Source organism: Mastigoproctus giganteus, chromosome 5, assembly GCF_048544385.1.
Source record: "Mastigoproctus giganteus isolate SK-2022 chromosome 5, ASM4854438v1, whole genome shotgun sequence".
Taxonomy (NCBI): domain Eukaryota; kingdom Metazoa; phylum Arthropoda; class Arachnida; order Uropygi; family Thelyphonidae; genus Mastigoproctus; species Mastigoproctus giganteus.
This window is the reverse complement of record NC_143579.1, coordinates 174,582,390-174,595,455: the sequence shown is the minus strand read 5'-3', so window position 1 is coordinate 174,595,455 and position 13,066 is coordinate 174,582,390. Positions and strand designations below refer to the sequence as shown.

The following is a 13,066-nucleotide window of genomic DNA, read 5'->3' as shown; positions in this document are numbered from 1 at the left end:
AACAGTACAGCACTTTTTCACTCAACTGACATGCTGCATGAGCAATAATATGCACTAGCCTATTAAGTTTACCTTACATGTATTATGCAATACTGTTAATTTTGTAAAGTTATAATAGATAATAAAATTACCTATGCCAATCTACGTGTGCAATGTTTGCAAACCTTTCTGGAACAGGACATGACACAGAAGAGGGAGATGTCTTTGTGCATGTTCGGTGCAGAAAGTGTGAAGAAATTAGGTACCAACTCAGCATTCTGATGGGTTTATGACAGCTCTAAGAGTAAGGTGGATGCCCTTGAAGGAATTAAAATGGGCAGCCCGTCAAGCAACACAGGTGCAATGTGATGTTTGAAGGGCAGAATGTGATGGATCCAGATGGTAGTTATTATTGGTAACTCTATTGTCAGGGAAATGGGAAATATATTGTGCAAGAAGGATAGGTATAATAACACTAGGATATGTCTACAACGGGCAAAAGTAGATGACTTTTTAGAGCATATATCTTCTTTTAAGAGTGCAAAAGATGATATTGTTGTACACATGCTATAATGAAGTATTATAATGGGAGATTTTAACTTCCCACATATTGACTGGAACTTGTGGGTTGCACACTAGCAACACTTTTCTGGATTTATTGGATGATTGTTCTCTGCAGTAGCATGTTCTAGAGGCAACCAAAGAGAGTAATATGGTTGATCTGGTTATCAGCAGTGATTACACATGCATTATGAATTTGCAGATAAAGAAACCACTAGTTGGCAATGATCACAGTGTACTGATGTAGGATTTACTTAAAGATATAATTACTATCAGGGGTAAAGGGAAGGGTTTTTGTTTCATAAAGGTGACTACAGTAGTCTCAGACAGTTTTTAAATTCTGTACAGTGGAAACAACTGATGTCACCAACAGCAAATTCTAAATGGGAAGCATTCAAGGAATTAATTATGTGAGCTACTAGGCTTTTCATACTGAATAAGAAATACTCTTCAAGGTTTAGGACTAAATGGATGTCAGATGAACTAATAAGACTCATGGCAGAGAAGAAAAATGCACTGGATGCATATAAATTATCAGATGGCATAGAAGCCTATGGTAGATATAAGCTAGACTGTAATCAAGTCATAGGGAGGTTAGGCAAGCACAGGCAGATTACAAGAAATCATTGGCAAAGGATGCTAATAGAAACAGCAAGGACTTCTTTACTTATGTAAGCTCTAGAAGGAAGGGAATGAATCAGATTGGTCCACTTGATATCAATGGTTTAAACTCTTGATGATCCTGCTCAGATTGCTGACAAACTGAATGAGTATTTTGCATTTACATTCACACATGAAGAATTCTTTAGGGAAGTGAAGGACAGAAGCTTATAAACTCTAATAGGAAGCTTAATGATTTTGTAATAACTGAGACCAAAGTGGAGGAGAAATTGTTGAAGTTAAACATAAGAAAGGCACCTGGGGTGGATGGGATATATCCAGTTATATTAAAGGAGGTGTTAAAGGAAGTATGCAAACCTTTAACCATAATTATGAGAGCATCCTTGGACTCGGGAAGCTCCCCACAGCTGGAGATGTGCAAATGTATCCCCAATTCACAAAGGGGGTCAAAAGGTGACATGAATAATTAGATCTGTTAGTTTAACTTTTGTTCCGGGGAAAATAATGGAGTCGCTGGTTAAAGGAGCATTGCAGGATCACCTAGACAAGACTGCAGTAATAGTTAAGACACAACATGGGTTTGTTAAAGGGAGGTCTTGTCTGACCAATTTGATTGGATACTATGATGTGGTTACAAAGGAACTGGATGCAAAAAATAATTTTGATATCAATATACTTGGATTTCAGGAAAGATTTCGATAGTGTTGCACATGGAAGACTACTGTACAAATTGGAACAGTATGGTATTAAAGGCAAGTTGTTAGAATAGATAAAAGGGTGGTTGAGTGGGAATCAATGGACGCTACTCTTTGTGGACTAATGTTATTGGTGGAGTCCTCCGGGATTCGGTTTTGGGCCCGCTGTTGTTTTGTATATTTATCGATGATATTGATGAAGGTATATTAGACTTAATGTCCACGTATGCAGCTGATACGAACGTTGGCAGGTTTGTTAATGACAAACAGTAATGGCAGTGTGCTACTGCAACAGGATCTAGAAAAGTTCGGCAGATGGGCTGAGAAGTGGCACTGGAGTTGAACACTGACAAATGCAAAGTACTGCATATGAGTAGAAGTAACCCCAGAGAAATGTACCAACTGTGTGGTACTACATTTAAGGTGATAGAAAATTAAAAAGACCTGGTAGTAATTATGCAGACAGATATGAAGTTTTCTGAGCAATGCAGACAGGTTACCAGAGCAGGTCATGGGGCACTGTCAATGATATATAGGAATTTTGCTAGTAGGGAAAAGAAGGTGATTATCCCTTTGTATAAGGCAGGAGTCAGTAACCTGTGGCTCTTTAACTTTTGGTCCACGTGCAAGACAATGCGGTGTGCAGTGACGTGAATACAGCATTGGTCTACGACAGTTTTTAAATTCTGTACAGAGGGATAAACTGACGATGTTACCAACAGTAAATTCTAAGTGGGAAGCATTCGAGGAATTAATCGTGGAAGCTACTAAAAGTTTCATACCTATTAAGAAATATTGTTCAAGGTTTAGGCCTAAATGATTATCTAATGAACAAATGAGACTCGTAATAGAGAAGAAAAATGCATGGGATGCATATAAATTATCAAGCGACTCAGAAGCCTATGGCAGATATAAGCTAGTCTGTAATCAGGTCACAAAGGAGGTTAGGCAGGCGAAGGCAGATTACGAGAAATCCTTGACAAAATATGCTAAGAAAAACAGCAAGGATTTCTTTACTTATATAAACTCTAAAAGGAAGGGGATGAATCTGATTGGTCCACTTGACATTGATGGTTCAACTGTTGATGATCCTGCTCAGATAGCAAACAAACTGAATGAGTATTTTGCATCTACATTCACACATGAGGAATTATTAAGGTTTGAAAATTGCAGAAGGTTATCAAATTGTAGCAGGATACTTAATGATTTTGGTATAACTGAAAGCACCTGGGGTGGCTGAGGCTGTATAAGTTTGCTTTCTTGCATCTTATGCCATTAATAATGCTAATGTAATCTGCCTTAACTTGCCTAACTTCCTTTGTGACTTGTTACAGACTAATTTATATATATATACAATAGACTTCTCTATCACCTGATAATTTATATGCAACTTTATATCGCCTGATAATTTATAGCATCGAATAACTTCAATAAAAAAATTACAAATGTCAAATAGATATATTTAAGTAAATGTTTTCTGTTTTTTTGAATAAAAAATTATTTAATTATAAAACATGTCAGTTATTCCTAGATGGATAGTCAGTCAAAAGTCTAACACCTATAACAAATAATAAAATTTAAATTATTAATTATTATTAGCCATATGGTGCAAGGAAGCCTAAGGCTTATGCTGCACCAGCCAAAAAAAAATTGCCGAGTTACCCTGAGAGAGAGAGAGAATCAGAAGTAGAAAGGAATCACCAAGGAAGAGAAGAATGATGTATATATATATATATATATATAGATAGTAGTAGTAGTAAGCCTCATTTTAATATATAGCAAATTCACAAAGAATGCAATGATACGAAGTTGCTGCATATTAAAATGGAAAAAACAACAGTTTCAAAAAGAGCATCATTATTATAATATCAAGATTCTGAAATCTTTCACAACAAATTGCCTAGTCATGTAAATTCAAATAAATAATGTTATCCCAGTAAAGAAGGCTAACTATTGTTATTTATTCTCAGTTATGAGGGATACCACCAAAAGTTGTTACAAACTTTGATTTGTAAAAATTTGTAAATTAATGTTCGTAAATTCTTACAGCACAAGACCTTAAAGACCATAAACTGCGGTAGTCATTCCCTGACCTTTCCGCATCCTCCGTATTTGGTGGTCACGGGCTCAAACCCTAGTCTAATCAAGAAGCATGTGCTATGCACTGCTGGTCCTGACCCCCTGGCTAGGGAGGGCTGTAATAATAATAATGTTATAATAATAATGATGTTTATGCAAACTTTTTTTTGTGTTCCTTGTGAATTTACTGTGCTAAAATGCTTTCGCACTACCCAATACATATTAATAAATTCTTTTAGTACAATGAAGGCAATTTAGTACAATGATGCCTTGAAGGCAATAAACCATTTTAGTTAAATTATAATAATAAAAATAAAAACATAAAACCCATAATAGCTAAAAATAATAAAATTGAAAACTTATAAATAAAGCTTATATGACAATTTTCCTTTTATCAAGCATAGCAACAAATGAAATTAACTTCAAGCGTTGAAACCATCTAACAAATTTCTTTTCTACATCACCACCACAGCCTCAACAAACCACAAATTAATTTCATTGTAACTGTTTTATAGTAGCGGAAAAGATTAGTGCAGTAATTAATGAAAGGCCACATTTTTTGTAGCAATATACGAGTTCAATCTCACAATGAATACAGTAAACTCCCTGATAATCGATTTCCTGGATAATCCAAAAATACAAAAGTCCCCGACATGCATAAGAGATACGTTCCAGGACTTCCTCGAGTTTTACGTAACTCGGGAATGACTAATAACGTATTGCTACTATATTATTATTGACAAATCTGAATTCTGCACAATACTTGTTCATGTCCATCCATTTTAAAACATCCTTATTTTAATTTTCTGATCCAAATCGATTGCTTTCCTTTTTTTCTTTGATAGATTTACTAGTACCGCTGTCACTTATTCTCTTAGTTGGCACCATGATAACAGTCAAAATTAAATTTTCTGAAAAGAACTTCACAGGGTTAAGGGGGAAACACTATTATCACCTCACGCGAACTCACATTTTACTAAAGCACATTTCTGGAGATCACTGCCATTAAACAATTTGCACCATCCAGGTTACTGGGCTTTTCTGTTCGTGCATCTAATTATAAACAGGTAATAAACTCGATCTTATTGCATTTGTGACAATACCGATAACTGGAATTGTGTGGGTTTTTACATTATTATGGTGAAATGTGTCCCTTTCACTGAAATCTTCAGTCATATAAAAAAAAAAAAAACCATAAATAAATTATAAGAATCTTCTCTTCTTTCCTATTTTTTTGCTTGTTACTCCGTATCTCACTTGTGCGTGCTGTGATCGTCATTATTGATTGCTTATTTTATTTATTTATTATTTTTGTTTTAAATTTTACAATGCCAAAAAAAAAAAAAAAATGAGCAAAAAAAAAATTTATGTAAATCCGTAGTTGAGTAAGTTGGGGACTTACTGTATCGAAAAATGTTCAGCAACCCTACGTAAAAAGTATGGTGATAGATAAAAAACGAAAAAACTTAACATGCACTACTCGCGTGTCCAATACGATGGGTCCCTTTATTTTTTACGATGTCCATTTTATACCTAATAGCTTCCCTTTATTTTTTAAGATGTTGCGTGTGGTTTGGTCACCAACATTATAATGGTTCTTTAGAGATTTAATGGATGCACCATTTTCAAACTTTTGAATAATTTCAAGTTTTTGTTGAACTGAAAACACAACTCTTTTGCATTTACCCATCATTTTTGCAATTTCTAAACAAAAAAAATTTACTATAAAAAAAAATTCTGACATCCCTGACCTAAATAACAAAACAAAATTTGTCCTTTTGCTCTACAACGGAACACAACAATCGATGCGATGCTACACACTAAAACAAACTAAACATTTGGTCTCTCTCTTTTTTTCTTTTTTTTTTTTTTTGAGCGGTAGGCGTGAAGCCAGCACGGGTTGCAAGATAATAGGTACATTAATCTCCCAGTGACGACTTATAATGCCGCTTGTCGCTTATTTACAACTTGCAAATATCTGTTGATACATATTCTAGTTATTACTTGAATTTTTTGATTTCTGGTTGATTTTTTTTTTTTTTTTTTTAAATTTGGAGCCTTGAAGTGTCCCGGTTAATCCGATCCCGGTTAATCGAGAGTCTGCTGTATATATGCCCATATCTACATATGTTATCCCAATACTTCAGCCAACAGTGAAAGGTACACTCAATTTCCACAATGGCCAGGGATAAAAATAATGTTTAATATCATAAAGGTAAAGATTATTGCTCAGAAAATAAATAATATTACCTGAATACTGCAAGCTTTGCCAGAGAATTCATCTGAGTCTTCTACAATAAAAACCTTGTACATATCATCAAAGCCACGTCCCATTATGCCACACTCTGTGTGTCCTAAGTCAAATGTGTGACCAAGTTCATGCAGAGCAGCACCTAAACCTGTTGAATAGCAAGCCCAATAATAGCTCCTGCAATGTAAACATTTTCCACAGTAAATTTCAACTAACCCACATTATATACTGGAAATAGGGACTACCCTTCCAGATTAAAATTATGAAAAAACAACATACATCAGATAAAAAAAAAAATAAAGTGTTACACTTTTAAGTGTAACAAACAGAATTAAAGGAGAATAAAGAATTTAAGTAATCTTCAAGCAGAAAATCTAACCAAATAACAAAACTTGAATTCCTTTTTTGATAATGGCTTATCTATAACGACAATAAATCAATCTAACAAGGCAGAAATCTGTTCAACATGATGAAGATGGTTGTTCTCGGGCATATTGAAGAGGTTTACCTAAAGGCTGCTTGTGGAATTCACCGGCAGAGCGTAACAGAGAATTATGGTAAAGAAATTTTTACAGCCATTAATTTTATTGTTAGTAATAAACAGTGAACATCTGGTTGAGTTTGAATAGATCCTCTATAATGTTAATAGTCTTGGCCATTATTGTAGTTCTAAGCTATGAGGGTTGGTTGGTTGGTTAGTTGGTTATTAGGATTTTTATGGCGCATCAGCATCTAAGGCTATTATGTGCCAAGTCTAAAGGTATAAAATATAAATATATAAGAAATATGTAAAAATATACAATAAAATAACACATACCATAAACACAGTTATAATGTATTAAATAGTTGTAAAAACTTGAGTACATCTGACACATTGTCGTCGTCCAATAAAATCTGCCTGAGTGTATAAGGCTCAGACAAATGGGTAAAGCATAAACGCCGTTCATTATTAAGAGATGTACATTCTTTCTAAAATATGAAAAATAGTTAAAAATATGCTACAATGTCTACACACAGGATTATCATCAGCCCTCAGCAAATACGAATGCGTCAGGTAAGGATGTCCTATGTGTAGACGAGCAAGAACTATTTCCTCGCAGAGAACCCTGCGCTGACAGCTATGAGGGAAACTTGTACTTACTGTTAGCTCTTTGAGGAGCAAATACTTGGTGACAAACAGTGATCTTGTTGTGGCTGAGGCACCTTAGTGGGTATAGCACTGGAGATTAGAAAAGTATATAAACTAGAGGTTTCCAAAGTGTAGGGTGCACCCCTGGGGTGTTGTGCACTTATTTTTTAGAGGGAAGTGTTGTTTTCATGAAACATTTTATTTAACAAAATATGGCGAACATCCTAGTAATCCGAGTACATTACATATTTTGTTTAAATCTTCAATGTATTGAAGTACAACCATCCCTTGATTTGCACGGGGGTTATGTTCTGGGAAAACACAGCGCAGTCAAAATCTGCACAATGCGAAACATAGTTTATATGACATAATGAGGGTACCGTATCTGTACACAAAAAAAAATGTGCAAAACAAAATTAAATTGAAAAAAATTGTCTTCATTCCACCTCCTTCCACAGAGGTGCTCTTCTGTCCCTATTTCTAGATGGGCAGGCTTCCTATCATCCACCTTATTTTTCTTCCCTTTTCTGGTAATGACAAAAAAAAAAAAAACTTGCAAACATATCCATAAAATTAATCTTGCTAATACATGCCTCTAGATTTTTAATCTAAATTCATTTCTTCTTCATCACTTTTCCTGTGATAAACTTTCAACAGTATCTGGCACTTTTTGAAAAAAAATTTGTTAAAATTATTTGCTTAGAAGCATGCTGTTTTTGTCTATAAATTTCTTCATAGGGAACTAAAGCTAATGATAAAGTTCTGTGAAAATTTAAACTCCTTTCCAAATTAGGATCCATATCTAGAGCTTCTTGGCTAAGCCGATTTGCAAGTCTTAAAAACTCAGCTAGTATCTTCGTGGTCAAATTTTTGTGTTCATCTTCGTTTTTATCATTTTTGTTATCTTCACATCGTGAAAAAATATCATCCACCAATAATTATTCTCTATGAGATTCAAGGACTTCTGTGATATCTGCTAGTTCCAGTTCTTCAAATCCCTCTTAGCTAATCATTTTGCCAATTCTCACAATCTCAACTAACTCCGGCATTTCAACAGTGGCTTCTTTAGTGCAGTTTTGTGACTACAGCTTTTTTCCACACTGCAACCTGAGGGGGCATAAACTGAAATTGAGGAAAGACAGTTGTCAAATAGATGTGTGGAAATCAGCTGGTGGTTGATTGCTGGAACAAACTTCCATCTATCATGGAAGTTGATAGCTTAAATAAATTCAAGGAAGAAGTAGACAAACGTTTGGAGCAAATGGATGGGTGAAATGGGAAGTTTTTTTTTTTTTTTTTTGGCTGATGCTGTATAAGTTTGCTTTCCTGCATCATATGCCTCTACTAATGCTAATATATTAAGAAGTGTGTGTGGGGGAATATAAAAGACAATGTGAGTAGATGCAGCAATTAGAGATAAACGTTTAATTGAAATAGAGAAAAGCTAGGATTGCAATAATCTGCTGCAATGCATTTACCTGTTGAGAGTTATTACACAATATGAAAGTTGGCATGCATGGGATGGCCCTAGTGAGACACTTTTCAGCAGGATATGTTCTATAATATCTGGACACCCCAGAAAGAATTACCAGGATACTGTCTGAATTCATTATATGCATCAGTTTTTATCAAAACTGATGAGAGACCATAAAGTTCTGAAACAGACTGTCATAGCAGTCACCTTTTAAGCAATGATCAATTAAACTTCTGGTAAGGCCATCTGTTCAAAAGCAGTGCAATGGCAGGGCAACTTGTTACAAATGCAGTGGTCTTAATTCTGCTGTGAAAATTAAGATTATGGCACTATCAATAGAGTTTAAATTTTGCTGACCATAAAATCAGATGAAAGGACAAGGGCACCTGCTGACAAGTGTCACCCTTACAATTGCTACTGGTGCAGTTAAAAATAAGATTAGAAATTGGGAAGTTTAATGATAAGTACTAAGGATTAATATCTGGTGTTGACTGGCCAGGTTTGACTTCTCAAGAATACGTAAGGACACTTACTGATGTGTTTTTAAAATATCAATGAAGAAAAAGTGTTTTGTTAGCAAGTCTGTTTTCTGGTGGAATCAAGAACTGATACAGATGCAGAAAGAGACTATGCACTTGAGAAGAAAGTGTCAAAGATATAGGAGGTTGTATGCTGGTGTTGTCAGCAGGGATCTCGAGGTCCATGGAGTTCAGTATTTAAAATATTGACTAACAAAAGGTACTTGGCTGATGTCTTTTGGCAACAAGAATAATCAAACTTTAAATTGGGAAATATTAATGTGATCCTTAAGTAACTGTTTTTGTTTCTCAGTTATCTTTTGTACCGCTACATGTTTACACCTTAAATCTTCTCCTGCAGACTTCCCCCTCCTTACTTTTTCTAAAGCTCTTGTCGCCCTTCCATTAGATACAACAAGTGTCGAGAAAGAATTTTTTACAAACATTGTGTGGTATTTTCTTTTTGAATGTAAGACAGATTTGTACATTGCTTTCCTTCCTAACTGCCATTCCAAGACTGCCTTTGCTTTATAGGTTCATGATGTATAAGACTGCATAAATATGCATTCTGTCGAGAAAAATCGGCCTGATAAAATAAAGGAGAAAGCAATTTGATAAAATTATCAAATTGCTTTCTCCTTTCCCATTCTGTTAAGGACTCTATGCATTTTTTACAACCACAATCTAAGTTTTCAGGCTGCTTACAGAAGAGAAATGGAGCATGTCAAGAGTCAAAAGAGCTGTAGCCAGAAGACTTGTTGTTCCTTTTGAGTTCACATATGCCTGACCTGAACTGCAGAGTCTTCTGGATACAGCTCTTTTTGACCCTTTCTTTTTATGTTTTCTAGGTCTGAAGGAAGTTTCCTGGTATGCTTCTTTTACTTGGTTGGCCTCTTGATGTGCTCCATTTCTCGAGATTTCAACTTAAAAGACATCTTGCTACATGAAAATGTGAAATACGAAATATGAAAAGACATCTTTCTACAACAATAGAAACTTGAAACATAACCTCCATCATACAAGCTGTTTAGGAATAGAATGGGGTAAGTCAGACTTGCTTCACTATGATTCTAAACCTTTTGCTCATATTGTTAACTATTCAAAATAAGTGCTGACATCTCTTGGTTAGAACTGCAACTTTCACTTACTTTGCTATGAAACTAAACAGTGGACACCTAGAGAAGGCAGGAAATATGAACAGCTCATATTTATAAAATTACTCACTTACACCACTATGATTCTCAACAGATTCTTACCAGATTCTTAGAATTGCAATGCAGACATCGATTTTACATTTGTTTTTTCACATATATTTCTTTATTTCATAGAAATACCTATATTATTATATAGGTATTTCTGTGAAATAATAATAATAAAAATACATACTTTTAAAATTAAAAAGAAAAGAAATTAAATATATTTTTCCACAGAGTAAAATTTTCTTAATAATTCAAACAACTTAAATCCGGGACTATCCGCATAATCTAGAACATCTGGTCACTTTATATATATATATATATAAACTGAATAAAAAAAGTACAACCCACAGTACTCCAGTATGTGAAGTCTGAGAAGATAATACTTATTGACACTAGGCTTGAATTTCTGAAGGTTGCAATTTTCAAGGAATACATATGAACAGTTGTTCCTAAGCATAGATGTAGAAGGGGTAAATTAGGAAGCAAAAAAATCAGCTTTGTGAGTTTGCCATTGGACAGTTGAGGCATGTTTGGAATGATTTAGCAGAGGGTAGTGGAATTACAGATGCCAATTTGGAAGAACAGCACCTACTGAAATATCTATAAAAAAGGCATGCAGCAGAAACCGAACACTTGTATAATAGAGGGTGGAGAGGAAGATTTTAAGAGAAGGGTCATTAATTAACTTGACTGCCTTCTTTTTGATGGAGTCTAAAAGCTCAAAAGAAGTTTTGGGGTACCACCATAGATATGAGAATAATATTCAAAGGTAGGGTGGATTTAAGATTTGTATTAAGTCAGTAAATTTGTAAAATAATAAGAGGAGTTTACCTCAATATGGTATGTAGAACACGTCCGTATGATACCCTCCAGAAATTAAAACGGAAAAAACGAAAAAAAACCGACAACCTACCGGTACATTACAGTAAAATATAAATAATTAAAAAACCAATTTAACACAATTCAAATCAATTTAAAACAATTAAAAATCAAATTAACGCAATTAAAAGAATCTAACGAAAATATTCAAAACGATTTTCCTTCCTGATGCTGACAATGCTTTTCAACCATATGCCGTGATCACAGGAATGAAAATAGGTTAAATTGGTTTTTTAATTATTTATATTTTACTCTAATGTACCGGTAAGTTGTCGATTTTTTCGTTTTTTTCCGTTTTAATTTCTGGAGGGTATCATACGGAAGTGTTCTACGTACCATATTGAGGTAAACTCCTCTTATTATTTTACAAATATTATTATGAACATAGAACGTATTGAGTATTACAGCTCTGATTCATACTATCTAAGTCAGTAAATGAACAGAGAAAAAGTAACATAGAAAGCAAATATGAAAATAGTTTTTTTTTTTTTTTTTTTTATGTAGAGAAAGCAATATTAGTGCTATGCTTACACGGAGAGATTAGAATTCTGGGTGATCACAATAAGGATACTGTCTAGAAATCTGAGTGTTAGCATAGAGGCATATAATGCAAGAAAGCAAGCTTATACGGCAACAGCAAAAAAAAAAAAAAAAATCTCCTATTTCACCCATTTATTCAGTCCAAAAGTTTGTTTACTTCTGCCTTGAATCTTTTTAAGCTGTTAACTTCCACAATGACAGATGGAAGTTTGTTCCAGCAATCAACCACCCGCTGGCTGAAGGCAAATTTCCACACATCCATTCTACAACTGTCTTTCCTCAATTTCAATTTATGTCCGCTCAGGGGTGTAAACTGAGCAAGAGGAAGAATTCTATAAGCACTGAGCTTGCTTAAACTATTCAAGGCCTCATGCACCTTAATCAGATCACCTCGCAGGTGCCTAATCTCTAGTTGCTGTAATTTGCAGAATTTAACCCTTTCTTGGTAAGAGCAACTCTCTGTTCCCTCATCAATCTGGTTGCCCTTATCTGTACTTGTTCTAGCAGCTCTACATCCTTCCTAAAATGAGCTCTTCAGACCTGTATACAGTACAAATATACTCTTCAGGCCTGTATACAGTACAAATATACTCTTCAGACCTGTATACAGTATGCCTTATACAAAGGGATAATCACCTCCTTATTCCTGCTAGCAAAATTCCTGTACATCACTGAAAAGACCCCCACCACTGGTGCAGATAGGCTGCAAGAGCAGCCTGTCTGCACCAGTCTGAAAACTTCTCATATCTGACTGCACAATACCTCCCCCCCCCCAGTCTTTTTCATTCTCCATTACCCTGAGTATAGTACCGCACAGTTGGTACGGTACCCTGGAGTTACGGCTACTCATATGCAGTACTTTGCATTTGTCAATATTAAACTTCAGTTCCCACCTCTCAGCCCATGTAACCAACTTTTCTAGTTGCAGTAGGGTAATGTTATTACTATCATTAACAACCCTGCAAACCTTCATATCGTCTTGGACATTAAGCCTGATATACCTTCACCAATATCAAATAATAAATATAGAAAACAACAATGGGCCCAACACAAAGCCCTGAGGGACTCAACTAACATTAGTCCACATTTACCACTCTGTCATCTCTCTGTCTTCTCCCACTCAACCATCCCTTTATCCATA

The 13,066-nt window shown here is 34.9% G+C and overlaps 1 protein-coding gene across 3 annotated transcripts in view; it reads right to left on the bottom strand.

Moving 5' to 3' along the window:
- Positions 1 to 13,066, bottom strand: part of LOC150085858 (uncharacterized) — a 154,204-nt gene that overhangs the window by 105,657 nt on the left and 35,481 nt on the right. For all 3 annotated transcript variants that reach the window (XM_090373540.1, XM_090373542.1, XM_090373541.1), the window contains exon 3: positions 6,186 to 6,363. In XM_090373540.1, coding sequence (XP_090229666.1) covers positions 6,186 to 6,363 — 178 coding nt within the window. The remainder of the gene's footprint in view (positions 1 to 6,185; positions 6,364 to 13,066) is intronic.